General features: G+C 42.3%; 1 protein-coding gene and 1 long non-coding RNA gene across 2 annotated transcripts in view; one reads left to right on the top strand and one right to left on the bottom strand.

Annotated features, from left to right (window-relative positions):
- LOC146662904 (ryanodine receptor 2-like) overlaps positions 1-20,250 on the bottom strand; it is a 317,890-nt gene that overhangs the window by 9,884 nt on the left and 287,756 nt on the right. The window contains exons 108-111 of the mRNA XM_085415489.1: positions 11,563-11,623; positions 6,970-7,116; positions 6,724-6,858; positions 834-990 (exon numbers count right to left, since the gene is read on the bottom strand). Of these exons, the coding sequence (XP_085271615.1) occupies positions 834-990; positions 6,724-6,858; positions 6,970-7,116; positions 11,563-11,623 (500 nt within the window). The remainder of the gene's footprint in view (positions 1-833; positions 991-6,723; positions 6,859-6,969; positions 7,117-11,562; positions 11,624-20,250) is intronic.
- Positions 1-20,250, top strand: part of LOC146662905 (uncharacterized) — a 413,626-nt gene that overhangs the window by 114,802 nt on the left and 278,574 nt on the right. The window lies entirely within an intron of this gene.

The raw sequence follows: 20,250 nt of genomic DNA, 5'->3' as shown, positions 1-20,250 counted from the left end.
TTCTGTTAAAAGGGAGTTTTTCCTTCCCAGAGTGGTTCCTCGTAGGAGGGTCATATGATTGTTGGGGTTTGCGCTTGTTTTTTTGTATTATTGTAGATAAAAGGCACACTGTGGAAGATAGGCAGAGTTTAATAATAAGTAATGTTTACGTTTTTTTATGGGAAGAGGAGGATTTTAAATTCAGTTCTGAACTTAACAGGGAGCCAATGAAGAGACGTTAGTATGGGAGAAATACAATATATCTAGTTCCTGTCAGGACTCTTGCTGCAGCATTGTGGATTAACTGAAGGCTTTTCAGGGAATTTTTAGGACATCCTGACAATAATGAATAGTCCAGCCTAGAAGTAATAAATGCACGAAATAGGTTTTCAGCGTCACTCTGTGACAGAATATTTCTAGTTTTAGAGATGTTGTGCAAAGAAAGCAGTCCTATATTTTGTTTAGTATGCACATATCCTTTCCCCAGAGTTCGTATCTGGTTAGGCACTATGTTTCATTGAAGTTGTTAAGGCCAAGTACAATAAGCTCAGTTTTATCTGAATTTACAAGCAGGAAACTGTTTAAGGTGGTGTTCAAGTGTACTCCACTTTGGAGAGACGTCGCGATTATTTAGTCTAGTCAATTTGAAATAAACAGAACAACCAAAATATTGGAAACCAAACAGAACCAGAAATGATTGCTCTCAAAATAATTATACATTTGAATCACCACTTCCTGTGGTGTTTACTCTACTTTACAATATTAGAATGTATTCATTTGGCTAATAGTTGCCTAATTAACTGCTTGTGTTTCCATTAAACTGTTTGTGTGCATGTATGTGTAGGATGCCTCACCCTGGATGATAGCCAGGAGGATTACAATGACAAAGAAGAAGAAAGTGATGTCAAAGATGATCCGGTAGATTTCGTACTCATCACCAGCTGGATCCTCGATCTGGTCACCAATTCCTCCACCTGCTCGCACTCCCACATACATGTGGAACATGTAACACTGAGGAACAGAGAGAGATACACAGGAAGGGGGGTACAGGGGTAACAGAGATCAAATCTTTTGCATTGGGTTTTTAATGGGCAGAACCATGACTGTCACAAACAGCTTGAACACACTAATGTTTCTGAAACATCAGAAGACATGACATCTGTAAGTCTCTTTGCAGTAAAACAGGCATGATTCTAGTCACTGTAGAGGTCCAGTAACATTTTGAAAAATCATTGTTAGTGAATGCAGTTCACAGTGCCCTCAACTCTGCAGGTTACAAAGAAGCCATATGTGAATATGATCTAGAAACGCTGCTGTCTACCTTCTGCGGACCAAAGCTCATTAAACCAGGGACCGAGGGAAAGTATAAAGCATGTTCTGTGGTTGGACAAATAAATATTTTAAATTCTTTTTGGATGATGCATCCTCCAGACTACAGAGGAAACCAAATCAATGCTGAAAGGTGTGTTCAGTTTTTAGGAGAGCATATGCTTCCATCCAGATTTCTTCATGAAGGCGTTGCAAAACAATGCGAAACCACAAAACAAGTTTTCTTCTATCTTAGCAAGGCAGAGCTATTAATGCATCAGTAACAACACAGCGCAATGTTTGTGTTAAAAGCACCGCAGCACATTCGCAGACAGAACCTGCCCGGTGCTGTGCATATGGCTTATGTAGCGAGTCATAAATAAACAGCTGTAGCAGCACAGATCACAGGTTTTACAGTTTTACTAATGTTTATATACAGTGGTTCCATGTTGGATGGTTAAGTTGGGCTGATTAAGGCTGTTGGTTGATGCGATGTTCAGAGCTGGAAATCTGACTTGAGGGGACACTGAAAAATTCAGGAAATTCCGACTTCTGCTTTCACATGGAATGCACCATCTGACCATTTTTTGCTACTATAAGCCTTATTGTAAGGAAGGAGACCAATCTTGCTAGGGCAGTGCCATTCATTAGTGCATCTCACCATCCTACTAAGCGCCTGTCACCTTCTTGAACTACAGACAGGCCGAGCTGCAACACTTTAGCCCCTAATAGGAGACAAAAGAGCTCTATGGAATGCAATGGGTGGCTGACTATAGGGGATTAGTGTGTGTTTGTGTGTCCTGAAATTTCCGGGTGACAGAAGGCTTCCTTCTACCCTCAGAAAATACCATAGAGCCCTTATATAGTATTTCTTTCAGATGGCTTAGCAGCAGAAAACATTCTCATCTAAGCTGAGTCTGTTTGTACTTGGCATGTCTCTCATCACTGACAAGATGGTCTAATGTTTGGCTTTGCGATACACTTATCTTTCACCCCGACTCACACTGACCTGCATTAATGACACAAGTGCTTATGTATAGGTAATGGCTTACACTTCCAACATTTAAATTCATCATAATTGTTCCATTTCTGTTTCATGGCCACATCTTTGGTTAGACTTTACTATGTCACAAAGTTGTCTCTTTTAAACTGGCTAAACAATGGAAGCTTGTGCTGCATAGGTAAGGTAGGTAGGCACCGCTATCATGAAACTGGTATATCAGCTGATTCTGATACTCCAAATGCCCTTATCCAGCTCACCAATTTTGGATAGACTTCCTGGAGCCAAATAAGGTAACCCCCAAAGACAGTCTTAAATTGAGCTTAAATCACAGTAAAGGCTCAAGTTAGTAACATATAATTATTTATATTACTTGCACTGTTGCTATTCCCAAAAACGTAATAGATGCCTGAAAAAGAAGCGGACAAAATAAGTAATCTTCTTACTGCCTGAGGGTAACACTGCCGAGACTAAAACTACTGACTCAAAGCTCTCTGTCCATAAATGGAAGTGTGTGCTCTTTACAGACAGCAAAAAATGAAGTTTTAGTGAGACAAACTTGATGGGAGCAACTTCCCACAGCCAAGAAAGTGAACTGCAGCAGTGCATACCAGACATCCCAGTATTAGCTTTGGGTACAAAAAAGTATTTGAGTCATCCTGAGAAGCTTCACAGGTGTTCTATGTTTCTTTCATTTATGAGTAATGGCTCTCACCCATCTCCTGACTTTAAGCTGTCCCGTGGTTCTAATTATAGTCATCTATCGTCCACCTAAATATAATGACTTGTTCATTTCGGAATTTTCAGACTTCTTGACATGTTTTATCGCTTACTATGAAAGGATCCTTATAGTGGGGGACTTTAATGTACATCTACGTTGTGAGGATAAACCCCTGGTCAAGGATTTCTTGAATGTAATTGATTCCCTAAACTTCACACAATTTGTGTCTGGGCCAACACGTAAGGGCCACACCCTAGACCTTGTGTTATGGACTGAATGTATCAGTGACTGAAAATTGTGTTTTACCCATTTTAGACCATTCAGTAATTTTATTTGATATTTGAATTGCTAAATTTCCAGCTTCTGAGAGGGGAAACTGCCCCTCAGATCATCTCATCATATTAGCCACGAAGCATTGCTTGGAGTTAAATTACATTTGCCTGATGTGTTGGACCCCATTTTTCCCAGAGTTATGTGTGGACATTTTGACTGTGAATTTTAATAACGCACTTCTTGAACTATTGGACTCTGTTGCTATTGTAAAGAAGTTAAAATGTGAAAAAAAGGAACCCTATGCCCTGGCTAAATGAGGAGCTCTCGAATTTGAGAAGAAATTGTAGAAAAGCAGAGCGTCGCTGGCGATCTTCCAGACTTGATTTCTCCAGGCTCGGAAAGACCCATTGTCTTTTTTTCAATGTTCGATGTCTGCAGCGAAAGCAAATTATTTCTCAAATCTCATCATGAGCCATGAACATATCTCAAAACTTTTATTCAACACAGTGTCGCAACTTACAGAGAGTAAGTCAACTCTCCTGTTCAAATTTGACAGCTCATGACTTTCTTATGTTTCTCAGAGACAGGGCTGAAACACTTAGAAATCAGATCACTCCCTCCTCGAGCAGTTCGTCAGACTACTCAGCTGCTTTGCCTGTTGGTGCTGATAAACTGTTCTCTGACTTCAAGGTTATTTCTCTGTCTGGATTAACTAAGGTTGTAAAAGCAGCTCGATGTACAACCTGTTCTTTGGATCCTCTACCAGCCTGGGTTATAAAGGAACTGTGGTCAGTATTAGGACCCTACATTCTGTTTCGTTTTAAATACTTCATTGATGACCGGAGTCTTCCCTGTCTGTTTTAAATCAGCTGTGGTCGTGCCAATCTTGAAAAAGCCTGGACTGGACGTTGACATGGTTGCAAACTACAAACCCATCTCACATCTGTCTTTTTTGTCTAAGGTCTTTGAAAAAGTTGTTTTTAAGCAGCTCACTGAGCGTCTGTCAACTAACAATCTGTTTGAAGCATTTCAGTCTGCGTTTAGACCAAATCTCTCCACAGAAACAGCTTTAGTCAAAGTGGTAAATGATCTGCTGGTAAATGCAGACAATGATCGAACTTCAGTTTTATTACTGTTGGATCTAAGCGCTGCGTTTGACACTGTGGACCATGGATTTTATTGGAGTTATAGGAAATGTTTTATCATGGCTGAGATCCTACCTGTCTGGGAGATCTCAGACTGTTAGCTTGAAAAATGATCTCTCCGAGACCTGTGCAGTGAGGCATGGGTGTCATGGTCCTGGGTCGGTGACCCAGCGCTTTTAGTTATCATTTTCTAGTTTATGATGATGATGATTATTATTGTTTGAGTTCTGTGTGTTATATTTGGTCTGCCTTTGAGTCTGTCTCTGTCTATGGTGTCACCCCATCTGTTTGTGAATCTGTCTGTTTAGTTCAATGTCTTGTCTGGTTCCATGTGTCTGAGTTTCCTGTTTTATTGTGAAGGTTTGTGTCGTATGTGAGTGTGCTCAGTTTACGTTTCCCCTGTCTCGTCAGCTGTGATTTCTCCCAGGTGTATTCCCCTCCTGTCTCTCATCCCTTGATTACTGCCATCTGTGTATTTAAGCCCTGTGTTTCTCTGTGTCAGTGTCGCGTCGTACCCTCAACTAGCTGTGTGTTCTGCTTCTATGTTCCTAGTGTTTGGTCTCCTGCTCCAGTTTAGTGTTTCTTTCCAGTGTTTCAGTCCTTGGTTCCTCTGTTCTGACTTTTGGTTTTCTTTTGGTGAGTTTAGTTTGTACGAGGTTTTTCCCAGCAATAAAGCTGCGCCTTAAGTTTCACTTCCGTGTCTGAGTTCTGCATTTTGGGTCCACCACTCCTGCTTGCCTGCCACACAGCGATTCATGACAATGGGGTCCCTCAGGGCTCCGTACTTGGACCATTGGTGTTTTCTCTGTATCTGCTGCGTCTTGGTCTTCTTTTACGTTCTTTTAATGTAACCTTCTATTGTTACACTGATGACCTGCAGCTTTATGTTCCTTTAACCATTGGAAATTGTGCTGAAGTGTCTAAATTAGAATCGTGTCTATCTGCAATTAGGGGCTGGTTATCGGATAATTTCCTGCTTCTTAATATTGATAAGACAGAGTTGATGGTCATTGGACCACAAAAATTTCAATATTGTCCCAAAATTTCATCTTGAAAATTGATGACTATGTCATAAATTGCAGGGACAAGGTTAAAAACTTGGCCGTGTGGTTCGACATGGTGCTTTCTTTCGAGTCTCATGTAAAAGAGATAACAAAGACCGCCTTTTATCATTTAAGGAACATAGCCAGAATCAGACAAGTTTTATCAAGCGACACTGCAGAGGTTCTGTCTTCATGTATCGATTATTGTAACGGTCTCCTTTCTGGGCTACCAAAGAAAAGTTTTAGAGGTTTACAGATGGTGCAAAATGCAGCTGCTCGCATTTTAACTAAAACTGGAAAATTTGAGCACATTACCCCTGTACTGAAATCCCTTCATCAGCTACCTTGTCAGGTTCGAGCAGATGTTAAAGTCCTGCTGCTCACCTAAAAGGCTTTATGGTTTGGCACCTTCATACCTCTCTGATCTCTTGCACCCTTATGTTCCATCCGTGCTCTCCGATCCCAGGATTCTGGCCTTTTAAAAGTTCCTAGAGCCAGAAAAAAAAACTATCGGGGAACGTGCTTTTTCTTTTTGTGCCCCATTTTTGTGGGATTAGGCAGGCATGCTCTGTGGAGGTTTTTAAAGCTAAGCTGAAGACTCACTTGTTCATAAATAAAGTTATTATTATTCACTGGAATCCCAAAAAGCCTTAGACATGGCTTTGTAACCTTCTATGATAGACGACAGATTGACAGATGATACTAGATGACAGACAGACTGATAGAGGTCAGTTACTTTGTTTCTCATCTCTTTCTGAGTTTCTTTATATTCTGGCTCATCAAACTGAAGGGCCCATACAAACAGGACCCCCTCAAACTGACTTTTAGTTTTAGTCACCTTGTTTTCCAGCAAATTAACTGTTCTGTCACTAGTTATAAACTAGGAAATTAGCATAAACTAATGTAAGTGCATCCAACCTAATGACATCCTGCTCTGAACAGGCACAGGATGGTGCTAAACATGTTCTAAAACCTTTCAATTTAAACAATTTTTTATTAAATCCAGTTTCACAGACAGTGTTAAATCTAGGACCGATTCTGAGAGCAGGGCTCCATGGTGTAAGTTAGTATTTATATATGTAATGTTTCCATTTTAAGGCCGACTCTATAGCCCTGTTCTTTCCTTTTAGATAACTTGTTTTGTGAAACTGACTGATTCTTAACACATGCTGTGATGCAAATTATCTGTCGTTTTGATCATCTGCCCAGCACTATTATTCCGGTTCACTACAGTCTAATACATGTCATACTCACTGTCAGCATGTCATCACACTTCATATCTGGCAGTTCTCCATCTTCACTCTTGTTGTAGAACTTCCTGAAAAAGTTGAAGGCCACTACTGTGTAGAGGTACACCACCACTGCTAATAGGCCAACAGTTAGCACTAGCTGGAGAAGGGGCAAGAAAAGACTGCTGTGATGCAAACAAGGGCAAATATCACAAGCTTCACTCAATATTGACAAATGTTTAATTTTATAATATTCATATAGTGTTCTCACCTGTTTGCCATTGTGTGTGACTGAGGAGAGAATGGTACGCAGTGTCTTAAAACCCATGGCAATGTCCAGTAGATGGGCAGCAAAGAAGAAGTTGTTATAGTGACCCAGAATGGACATGGTCATATACCAGGCCAGATACAGGAAGGACTACAAGGACGGAAGATGGAAATTCAGTCAATGAGTGTAAATGAGCCGCTGGTTTACAATATTAGGTAACATCCAGGCTGCTGATTGTGTAGCTAATAAATCAAATAAAAGCATCATAAAACATTTCAAATGATAATTACCAGACAATAGATTAATGACTCTTGACACAGATGTGGATGACACATCATGATCATTGCTCAGTTAGCAGCTACATTTACATTTATACACCTTCAATGTGGAGGAGCGGCAGCTCTAATCCGAGTCCCTCTCGGATGACCTCACTCTCTCTCTAAGTGAGAGCCCACTCACTCTTCAGAAAGAGGAAACTAATTAGGAAACTAATTTCTGCCACTTATATTAGCAACCTCACTCTTTATGTTACTACCTAGAACTCGTAACGATAAGTGATGGTAGGAACATAGAATGACCAATGAAGTGACAGTTTCACCACAACAGATTGGTACACTATCCACATCACTGTGGATGCTGCCCCAATTCGTCCGTCCATCTTGTGTTCCACTCCTGAACGAGACCCCGAAATACTCCTCCACTTGGGACAGTAACCTGTCCTTTAGGTGGAGTAGGCACTCCACCTTTTCCAGCTGAGATCCATGATCTCAGATTTGGTTTGCTTCACACTCTGTAGCAAACTATTGCAGTGCAAACTCGAGGTCACCACCTGATGACACCAACACCACAACGAACCACATCATCCGGAAAAAGCACCACAAAAGATTAAATCCTGAGGCCACCAAAGTGGAGACCCTCCACCCTCTGGCTAAGCCTAGATATTCTGCAGAGATGTGACAGCCATGGCAGTCTTCCAAAGCCTTCAGGAACTAAAGATGAATCTCAACCAGGGCCCCTGCCAGTGTGCAGATGTTTACCATCTGTCATGGTAAATGGACTGATTCTTATGTAGCGGTGTTCTACTGTCCTGGAGCGCTCAAAGCACTTCATACAACATGCCACTTTCACCCATTCATACCCACACAAGCACCTTTTTCTACACTTTTAAGTGCTTCCTATCTAACACTCACACATTCATACTCCGATAGATGCATTGGAGAGCAATTTGGAGTTTAGTATCTTGCCCAAGGATATTTGGCTTGCAGACTGAGGGAGCCGGGGATAGTCAGTAGATGACCTGCTTTACCTCCTGAGCTACAGCCACCCCATTACATTTATATTTAGAAATGGCATAGTAAGAAGAAGTAATGATATGACTTGCTAATACCTTACTATTACCTCAGTAAGGCTTACAGTTTTTTACAGTCGCTAACAAGCGTTTGTCCAAACAGTTGTCACATTTACAAAACTCTAAACACAATTAGCACAGGATCGGTCTGTTGTGGCCATACCATTCACACATTTCATGTCGTGTTCACCCAATATGCAGTCAGTGAACACATTTCCACAATGCTTACATTTTCTTAACAGACAAGTTATACCTCCCAACAAAACTATGGACTGTTCTTGTAGTATCTACGAATGTTAACACACAACATCCCACAATAGCAAAAACAATATTCCAAACCGTAGATACAGTATAAAAACCTCTGCCCCTGCAATGATATCAGTACAAAAACAATATCAATATCAAAAATATATCTCAGCTGTAAACAAACAAACAATTGAATAATTGACACACAGCTGATTTATGTTGGGTAAATTGGGCCAACCACACCTTCTTCCATTCTGGCTTAGACTCAGTGGGGTTCATAAGGCAAGACCTTGAGGAGTGATGTTTTTGGAAACAAAAAAAAGACAAACACTGTAATGTCTGGTCGAGGAGGAGTAAGAGCAAGGGGCCCAGAGAGAAGAGCAGGCCCAAGGAGAGGGCAAGGTATAGGTGTAAGAATGCGTGGTGGTGGCATTCCAAGGGCTGCAAGAACAGTAGTCAGTGATGAAATCCGTGCCACTATCATTGACCATGTAATCAACCATGGTCTTTCACTAAGAGAGGCTGGTGAAAGAGTGCAGCCCAATTTGAGGCGGTCAACGGTTGCCTCCATTATACGCACCTTTCAACAAACCAACAGGTAAGTATTGCATTTTACATGGATTGTTCCTATTCTCACTTGACATGTCAATATGGTCATACAGTAATGCATATGTTGAATTGTCTGTCTTTCTAAAGAATGCAACGTCTTCCACCCTCTGGGGGAAGAGGAAAGCTCCTCAGTAATGATCAGGAGCTTGCCATTGTGGAAATGGTTACTGCAAATAATGCAATAAAACTGCGTGAAATACAAACCAGAATTGTGGCGGACCATGAGATATTCGACAATATCGATAGAATCAGCCTCACAACCATTTCGCGGACATTGTCCAAACACAGAGTGCGGATGAAGCAGATCTACACTGTTCCCTTTGAGAGGAACAGTGAGAGGGTCAAGGAGCTACGACGACAATATGTCCAGGTACAGTGTATATTCAATCCAATGTCCAGTTCTATAAGCTTTGCACTTTGCAAGTAGGTAACCTACACAATACTAGGTTACAGTACAGTATGGTATACAGTACTAACATGACTTACATAAACTTTGTTTCAGAGAGTTATGGAATTGGAGGCCAACCAGGCCCCTCATGAATTCATATACATCGATGAGGCAGGATTCAATCTGGCCAAAAGGCGTCGACGTGGACGAAATGTAATTGGAAAAAGGGCCACAGTTGATGTGCCAGGACAGAGAGGGGCAAACATTACCATGTGTGCAGCAATTGCAAATGCAGGATTACTCCTTCACAGATGTCAGGTTGGACCCTATAATACAGAGCGCTTGCTTGCCTTTCTCAATGATCTCCACCAGCGCCTGGTTCCAGAGCAGGGTCAGGAGGGTGAAAACATGAGGACCTTTGTAATTACCTGGGACAATGTGGCTTTCCATCACTCGCAAGCAATAACAACATGGTTTGAAGTCCACCCAAGACTGGTGAGTCTCTTCCTTCCACCCTATTCACCTTTCCTCAACCCCATAGAGGAGTTCTTTTCTGCATGGCGGTGGAAGGTTTATGACCATCAGCCACATGACCAGATGTCCCTCCTTGAAGCCATGGATGCTGGCTCCAGGGACATCACAGTTGACGATTGCCAAGGGTGGATCCGACATACCAGGCGGTTTTATCCCAGGTGCATCGACTTGGCTGACATCAGATGTGATGTTGATGAAAACATGTGGCCTAACCCTGAAGATCGCAGAGATTAGATGCAACTTTTTTGCCTTTTTTTAGCCCCCCTCCCCCCCTTTTTATCTTGGCTTTTTGCTGTTGTTTTTTTGTTCAGAATGCTCTTGTGTGTTTCATGGATATTTTGTTCACTGTAAGCAATACTGTAAAACTTTCTCTGTCCTATCATACCGTGTTTCTACTGTACCTCCTGTGGTAAACAGTAAAGGAACAAAAACTTGTTTGCTTTTTACTGGAATGCTTTTGAATGTGAACATTACTGTACATGTGGACATACAGTTACCAACCAAGACATTTCTGGTGTCAATATGGTGGATTGCATGTTTCGCATGCAAATACCTGTGAAACTGAAACATAAAAGTCTATGCAGTTTTTGTAATGTCAATAATAGCCAGTATTTTGAAACCTGGTGTACTTTGATTGACTGCATGTACCTTGTGAAGTGAAAACAAGTGTTATTCTTTGACAGACTAATTTCATTTTGAGTCAGATTTATAGTGTTTTTGTACAGTTAGTGTGTGCAGAGAAAGATGTGTTCTAATTTTGAAATGAGGAGTTAGTATATATTTAACAAAGTGTATTTTTGGGAAGGATATTATCCATTTGGCCAATTGTGTTTTGTAGGTGTGGGTCTGTGTTAAGAGTTTAGAAAAAGTATCTGAAGTATGGGTAGGCGCTTGTTAGCGACTGTAAAAAACTGTAATAGTGTGACATTATTATAAAGTGCTACCCAGTACAGTATAATATCTGCACCATGGAAGTCACTTCAAGACATGTCTGTGAAGAAAACACTACTGGTTTTTCAGTAAGGCATACATTTGACTCACTTTTGATGAGGTCAAACAAAATGACAAACTATGAAACTAGTAACTCCCTGAATTAAAAAATCAATTTATTAGATACTAATATGTATTAATGTAGGAGCACTGCTTTATAAACGATGAGCCAAATGCTTCATATTTATCCCAATATTTTTATATGACATAATTGCCAGACACAATAACCAGAATTTTATCTTATAATGTTATGGGCCGATACAACAGGTCATATGATGCCGTTACTGCTATTGATGTTAAATGCCATAAGCAACTTTAAAACATTTTAAACAGGAACTAGAAAAAAAGTTGAGGTAAACTAAAAATGTCCCTGTGAAATTACTCTGATATAAACAAAAAAGACAAAAGAGTTAAGAACTTCTGCAGGGAATCCACATGATGGAGCCACACATCGCTGTCCTGAGTGATTCTGATTGCTTACATTGTCTGTGAACACAACCCCCAGCTTCCAGATCTGGTACTTGACATCAACAGAGTTCAACCTGTGAACACAGTAAGAAGAAACAAAGTCTTTTTACATGTTTCATGTTTTGATGAAAACGTGAACAGAAATGGTTTAAATGAAAGGGGCTCTCTGTTATGAGAACTGAAGATATCTTAGCGCCTTTACCTGGTATAACCACTTTGAAAACTTATGTAAATGTGACAGGATCATGTCTTGTTCAGTGTTCAGATAAACAATACTGCAGTTCTGTTTACATGATTGTACCTGCTATTCTTTGTTGCAGAAAATTTCTTATTAATCCAAATCCCCCATAGAGGATGACCCCATGGAACCATGACTTTATTAAAGTCACTGTCAGCCAGACTGACAGATGCAGGAAATCTCCTTTGTGTTCTTCTCTGAAGTTTGAGCTCTACGTGAGCTTTAATCAGAATCAGAATCAGAATCAGAATGGGTTTATTGCCAGATGTTGAGGTTTACAACATTAGGAATTTGCTGCGGTGCTTCAGTGCAAACAATAAGAATAAGAATTAAAGTGCTATGTAGAAAGAAAGATATGTGCATGAGATATACATGAGATATATACATGAGAATAAGAATTAAGAGTGCTACGTAGAAGGATATATACATGAGTGCAGGTGGTGATCAGTGCCAGACATGAAATGATGCAGTGACACAGCGTAGGGTCATGTGTGAGTGGCGGGGACAGTCATGTGGTTATTGTTCATGTGTCCAACAGCAGAGGGGAAGAAACTGTTCTTGTGGCGAGAGGTTCTGGTGCGAATGGACCGGAGCCTCCTGCCTGAGGGGAGCAGGTCAAACAGACTGTGTCCAGGGTGAGAAGGGTCAGCTGAGATCCGGGCTGCACGCCGCAGTGTCCTGCAGGTGTACAGGTCCTGCAGAGATGGGAGTCTGCAGCCAATCACCTTCTCAGCAGAGCGCATAACACGCTGCAGTCTCTGTTTGTCCCTGATAGTGGCTCCAGCGTACCACACGGTGATGGAGGAGGTGAGGATGGACTCGATGATTGCAGTGTAGAATTGCATCATCGTCCGTGTTGGCAGGTTGAATTTCTTCAGCTGCCTCAGGAAGTACATCCTCTGCTGGGCTTTCTTGATGACGGAGGTGATGGTGGGCTCCCACTTCAGGTCCTGGGTGATGGTGGTACCCAGGAAGCGGAATGAGTCCACAGAGGTGATGGGGGTGTCAGTCAGAATGATGGGGGGGAGTGGGGCTGTGTGCTTCCTGAAGTCCACAATAATCTCCACTGTCTTCTGGGCATTCAGCACCAGGTTGTTGTGGCTGCACCAGGACACCAGACGTTCAACCTCCCTCCTGTAGGCAGACTCATCCCCGTCAGAGATGAGCCCAATGACGGTGGTGTCATCTGCGAACTTGATTAGCTTGACAGACTGGTGGGTGGAGGTGCAGCAGTTGGTGTACAGGGAGAAGAGCAGAGGAGAAAGAACACAGCCCTGAGGGGAGCCGGTGCTGATGGTCCGGGAGTCCGAGACATTCTTTCCCAGCCTCACATGCTGCTTCCTGTCCGTCAGGAAGTCAGTGATCCACCGGCAGATGGGATCAGGCACATTCATCTGGGAAAGCTTGCCTCGGAGATGGTCTGGAAGGATGGTGTTGAAGGCAGAGCTGAAGTCCACAAGCAGGATCCTGGCGTAGGTTCCTGGGGAGTCCAGATGCTGCAGGATGAAGTGTAGGGCCATGTTGATGGCGTCGTCTACAGACCTGTTGGCTCTATATGCAAACTGCAGGGGGTCCAGGAGGGGGGCCGTGAGGGTCTTGAGATGGGAGAGAACTAGGCGCTCAAATGACTTCATGACCACAGATGTCAGAGCCACGGGTCTGTAGTCATTTAGTCCAGTGATCCTAGGTTTCTTGGGGACAGGGATTATGGTAGAGGACTTGAAGCAGGCAGGCACATGACATGCCTGCAGTGAGGAGTTGAAGATGCCAGAAAACACTGGGGCCAGCTCGTTTGCACAGTGTCTGAGGGTGGCAGGAGACACGCCGTCTGGGCCGGGAGCTTTCCGAGCATTCAGATTCTTAAACTGCTTCCTCACATCTGCTTCATGAATATGAAGAGTTGTGGTCGGAGGAGGTGGTGTGAAATCCTCTTTTGTGTGGGGTGAGGAGGGGGGTGTTGTAGGTGAACGGTTTGAAGGTGGTGATGGCTCTATGGAGGGGGGAGAGGTGGGGGAATGAGTGTCCAAAGTGTCTCTATTGTTGGGGTCGTTGGAGGTGTGAAGGCTGCCTGATGGCTCGTCAAAACGGCAGTAGAAGTCGTTGAGGGTGTTGGCTAAGAGCAAGTCATCAGTGGAGTGGGGGGTTTTAGGCTTGTAGTTGGTGATATTCCTAAAACCTTTCCACACAGAGGCCGAGTCATTCTCTGAGATCTGCTGCTGCATCTTCTCAGAGTGCTGATGTTTAGCAATGTCCACTTCCTTAGTGAACTTGTACTTGGCCTCTCTGTAGCAGTCCCTGTCTCCGCTTCTGAACGCCTTACTCTTAAATGCTGAAGTAGAGTAGAAAAGGGCTATGTAACCAACAGTTTACAATTTAAAATCCTCCACTAAATACCATTAAAATGCACACCTAGAACCTGCCCTGTACAGTACAGTTTTAAACTTCATAACAACTGTATGGTGGGTCATTTGGACAGTGATGGAAGGTAAGGGCATGGCCACTTTGACTGACAGGTGACTGGCCTGTAAGTCAGCTGTAACTGATCATTATTTGATTACCTAACTGGCAAACTGCATTTTTAAATGGAGTTACAAAAAATAGAAATAAAATAATCTGATCTAATAATTAAAAAGAAATTTAAAAATTTTCTATGCTAGACTAATGAGCACAGCTTGACTCTTCTACCAAAACTTAAACTCTACTAAGGTTTGTGGTAGACAATTTACGGCAAATTGCACAAAATTTAACACTGAAACACACTTTTTTTCTATGACTGGTATGTGTGTGATAGTTGCTGCTTGGAGGGTGTGCTTATTTGGGATAAGAAGGGGAGTGTGTAACTGGCACGGAAAGTCAATGAAAATAATTTTACTTTGATCTGCTGACAGACTAAATTGATTTTCACATCTTATTATGTTGTGGGACAGTAGACTTAAATGTTTAATTAGATCTATTTAAAATTTCAGAGCTCTAATATGCTACTGTGCCTTAGAAATGTGAAGTTGTGAAGTTTGCGGACAACACTACAGTGGTGGGTCTTATCACCAACAGTGATGAGACAGCTTACAGGGAGGAGGTCAGCGCCCTGACCCACTGGTGTCAAGACAACCATCTCACCCTCAACGTCGCAAAGACAAAGGAGTTGATAGTGGACTTCCGGAGGTGCAGAGAAGTACACACCCCCATCACCATCAGCGGCGCTGCTGTGGAGAGAGTGAGCAGCTTCCGGTTCCTTGGAGTACATCTGGCTGAGGATCTTACGTGGTCAGTACACACAAACAAAACAGTGAAGAAGGCGCAGCAGCGCCTCTTCTTTCTCAGGAGACTGAAAAGATTCGGCATGAGCCCCCGCATCCTCAGGACCTTCTATCACTGTGCCATCACCACCTGGTATGGCAACAGCACCGCCTACAACTGCAAAGCTCTCCAGAGAGTAGTGCGGTGCTCTGAACAGATAATTGGAGGTGAGCTTCCCTCCCTCCAAGACATCTACAGGAAGCAGTGCCTGAGGAAAGCGGGGAGGATCATCAAGGACTCCAGTCACCCCAGCCATAAACTGTTCAGACTGCTTCCATCAGGAAGGAGGTTCTGCAGCATCCGGTCCCGTACCAGCAGACTGAGAGACAGCTTCTTCCATCAGGCCATCAGACTGCTGAACACGTCATAGACACCTCAGCTTCACTACTGGAACTTCAACATTATGCACTCCATACTGTACAGTAATGCCACTGTTTTGCACATGTCTCAACTCTGTATATTTTATTTTATTTATTTTATATATTCTATTCATTGTTTACTCTATTTAATTTGTAAAATCTGTGTACACACACACACACACACACACACACACACACACACACACACACACACACACACACACACACACACACACACACACGTAGAAAAATATTTAGTATACACATCCAGAAATGCATATACTATTATATATTGTACATATATTTATTAGTTTCAGATGTAGCCATTCTTGTATTTTGCTTGTTTACATTATTGTATTTTGCACAACTCTGTTGCTTGTGAAGCTCGCACACAAGAATTTCACTCACATGTGCTGTACCAATGTACCTGCACATGTGATGTGACAATAAAAGTGATTTGATTTGATTTGAAATAAACAGCAGTGCCAACAGTGCCCTTCACAATGAAATAATCAGCCTAACCTGTCACTAGCCTCAGACAGGTGTTTTGCAACATTTTCAACATCTGTAACTCCCATAAGTCCTGAACCATTTCAAATGAAAGACTTTCAATGGTTCCTGAAAACAGTGACTCTGTGCTTGTCAGGGATTTTAGGGTCATTACAGTAATCCCTGGCACAGTGTTGCAGCAACCCCAAAAAGACGGTTGGAGGTTGGTTGAGAGAAGAGAGAGTTAGTGAGTGTGATGGAGCCCTACAGAAGACACACACACAGCCATGTTTTTATAGTTTTGTTTTTGCTTTTTGCTCTTTTGTTTTCTTTGTTATTTGCCAAAATTTGGATGTGGCGCCTGCCTGGGCCTGAGCCTTACTGAAAAAGAGTTGATGCTTTCAGAAACCATTTGAATTTTTCAATTGTGCCAGTGGTTCGGGAGTTAAGGTAATTTGACCTAAAAGTTTGACCAAAAAATAATTAACTTTAAATTAAATGTTTATTTTAACACTTGGTGTGCTAAGTATTAACCATTTTCTGCAGCATTAATCTCCTGGTTTGTAAAAATGTTGCATTTTACTGTTATATTTTTATGTTCTTTATAGATTTGAATCACCAATTTATCACCATCCTCTAATCAGAATAAGAATCAGAAATACTTTATTGATCCTAAAGGAAATTATAGGTTACAGCAGGCAGTACGCTAATGTCACATGCGCACTTACAAAGGAACCCTCTGACCAAACTTTACACAAACATCACATTGGGAAGACATGTCAGACAGGCATCGAAGGTGTTTGAAAAGGGAGGGGGGATGAGTGTAACTACCCTTTTGAAGTAGGTGACACTCATAGGGATCATTATGTGCCAAATAAGAGTTACTAATATCGATATTCGCATCGATATTGAACCGTTCGATACAGTGCTTTCGGTTCGGTACGCATATGTATCGAACAATACAAAATTTGTAATTTATTTTATCAACTTTCCTTCTGACGATGCTGTCTGTGTTGAGCGCTCAGTGAATCTGCGTTCGACAGTATGGTACCTCAACTACAAATCAACGGATTGAAAGTTGGTGGTCTTCGTTCAGAAAGCAAAGGTACATGGCTTTTAAAATATATTCTGAAACTAAAATTGAATGGTTCTGAAGGTGTTTCGTGGTCAGCAATATACTTTTTTTTGTGGGTGGGGTTTTATACTCAAATATTAAATTACCAGTCTGCCAATCCTGCTCCTCCTCTTCTTTTATGAGCAAAACCATAAGATACTTCAAATCACTCGCTTGGGAAGGCAACTATCCCCCAACCCAAAGGGTCCTTTTTTGGCAGAGAACCATGGCCTTAGACTTGGAGGTGCTCAAGATGTTTGAATGACACCAAGAAAATTACTTTCAATTCTACAATTGAATCTGAGGTTTTACAAAATGGACACCCCCCACCGTGTGGATACTTCTTTAAGACACTCTGGTTCGCCCGGCCATACCCCACAGCTCACGTATAAAACAGCTGTGCAGACGTGACACCGGTGATCATTTGATCTCCACTTGTGTTGTGTGTTTGTGAGTGCCTTGAGAGTGCTGTATGTATGTGCATCCATCAGGAACCTGTTTTGGCAGCCTCCGTGGGCGCTGCCTCTCCTCTTGTATTCCCCGGGTATTCCCCGGTATTCCCCTGATATTCCCTGGTATTTCCTTGGTATGCCCTGTTATCCCTTAGCTTGCCCTTATCTTTCCCCTTGGTTGGTCTCCCCTCCCTGGCTTATCGCCTTGAAAAATAGTCTTATGTGCCAGTCGGACCACGCTGTGCGGCTGCCGGCTAGCGAGTAGCTCGGCTACGGTGAGCAAACACAGCAGGGAACACGGCCTCAGCGTTCAAGCATACGCTGTCGCCTGGGCACTGTGCAGCTCGGCTGCGATGTATGTAAACACAGAAGGGATATGGCTTCAGTGTTCCAAGCATTCGCTGTCGGCCTGCTTAACACTGTGGGAAAACACGAAATTAAGTGGCGAACCATCCTACCTTTATGAATATTAGCTAGAAGCATACTTTAAAGGCTACAATTAAGTGGCAAATCATCCTACCTCTGTTAATAAGAGCTAGAAACATGGTCTGACAGATAAAATGAAGTGCCAAACCATGCTACCTTTGTGACTGTTACCTACAAGCATACTTTAACGGGTAAAATGAAGTGGCAAACCGTCCAGTACGGTGGCCGTTCGACAGTGCAGCCTGCACTGTCGAACGCAGATCCACTGAGCGCTCAACACAGACAGCATCATCAGAAGGAAGAGCGCAGGGCAAGCTAGCGAGACAGAAGTTAAGCTCTCCTTGCAACATGGCAAATTGAACCTCCCCCACCCTCATTCAGATCTGGCGTTTGGAATTATTTTGGTTTTCAAGTGACGTATGACCCTGAAGGTAAGCGCGTCATGGACTAAAGTAAAACAGTATGTTGGATGTGCCACGCAATGCTCAATTACATGGGTGGGAGCTAGTGTGTTAGCGCAGTTAGATCGTTAACGTGTTGGCCGTCTAGCCCCACGCACGGGGTGATCGGCGGTAGCTCGTTAACGGAGATTTGCCGTGTTGTGGCGTTAAGGTCATTTCAACGAGATTAACGCTGACAGCACTAGTGGGAACACAACGAATATGACTGCACATTTACGCCGACATCATCCTAGTGCAAAGACAAAAACAACAAGCATGCTACAAACTTTACCCAAGTCATTTAGACAGCCGTTAGCACATGATTGGTGAGTGATGATAATTTACGCACCAATTCCTCTGACATCGTCTTATCAATCGTTAGCTTACTATGCAAACATGACAAGTGAAATCTCCCGCAGCTTAAACAGGTTGATCGCGCAGAGAATCGCTGAGCTTATATGAGTGCGTGTGTAAAAGCAGCAGGATTTATATTTCAGTTCTGCTGAGCCAAATAAGACAGGTTAGGGTGAAGAAGTGACAGCCAAAGAAAAGCTTACCACAAAACGGAGAAGTTATGACAAATCAGACTATAAGGCAAAAAGAAAGTGCAGCTTTATGGTTTCATGGACAAAAGAATTTCTGTGGCTGCAATATGACGAGCTAAATAACCAGGGCTGCACATAAGTGGTCCGCAGGTGCGCGTTCTCTGTCAAAATGAAAAACACGCACAAGGGTTAGGGTTAAATTTAAAAACTGTACTTTTGAGTTAAAATATATATTTATAATTTTAATAAATGACAAATTAAAAAGGCATGAACATTTTTTTTGTATCGAACCGTGACACCAAAGTATCGAACCGAACCGTGAATTTTGTGTATCGTCGCACCCCTAATATTTACGTGAGCAAAGAAAGTTCATAATATCCAACATAATGCAACTTGCAATGGTGACTTATGCTATGAATCTAACCTGTTCTGGAGCAGGTTGTGCTCCAGATTAGAGACCAGCAGTTATAAAATCACTATGTACTAACTAATCAGTTATCCAGAAAATAGCGCCGCCATTTGTGGAACATCTCTCTGAGGGATCTTTTGTCTTTCCCTGATGAGCATCAAAAAAAGAAACAAAGATTCTAAAACAAACCCATTTTTGATCATTTTTTCCCCCTGTTGGCTGTATTAGAAATATCCTGTCTCAGAGTGACGCTGAAAAACTAGTTCATGCATTTATTACTTCCAGGCTGGACGACTGTAATTCATTATTATCAGGAAGTCCAAAAAACTCGCTGAAAAGCCTTCAGCTAATCAAAAATGCTGCAGCAAGAGTCCTGACAGGGACTAGAAAGAGAGAGCATATTTCTCCTGTATTGGCTTCCCTTCATTGGCTTCCTGTTAAATCCAGAATTGAATTCAAAATCCTGCTCCTCACATACAAGGTCTTAAATAATCAGGCCCCATCTTATCTTAATGACCTTGTAGTACCATATCACCCTATTAGAGCACTTCGCTCTCGCTCTGCAGGCCTACTTGTTGTTCCTAGAGTATTTAAAAGTAGAATGGGAGGCAGAGCCTTCAGTTTTCAGGCCCCTCTTCTGTGGAACCAGCTTCCAGTTTGGATTCAGGAGACAGACACTATCTCTACTTTCAAGATTAGGCTTCAAACTTTCCTTTTTGCTAAAGCATATAGTTAGGGCTGGACCAGGTGACCCTGAATCCTCCCTTAGTTATGTCTGTGAAGGTTCTCAGTCATCCAGGTCATCGTAGTCAAAGGAGCTTGCAAAGAAAAGCGTCTGGACTTCTTTAAGTTGCTTGAAGACGTTTCACCTCTCATCCGAGAAGCTTCTTCAGTTCTAAGGTCAAATGGTGGAGAGTCCCAGATATAAACCT

Source organism: Rhamphochromis longiceps, linkage group LG8, assembly GCF_057381845.1.
Source record: "Rhamphochromis longiceps isolate RC_006_pf linkage group LG8, R_longiceps_female_GT1.1, whole genome shotgun sequence".
Lineage (NCBI taxonomy): Eukaryota > Metazoa > Chordata > Actinopteri > Cichliformes > Cichlidae > Rhamphochromis > Rhamphochromis longiceps.
This window is presented reverse-complemented; position numbering and strand designations above follow the sequence as displayed.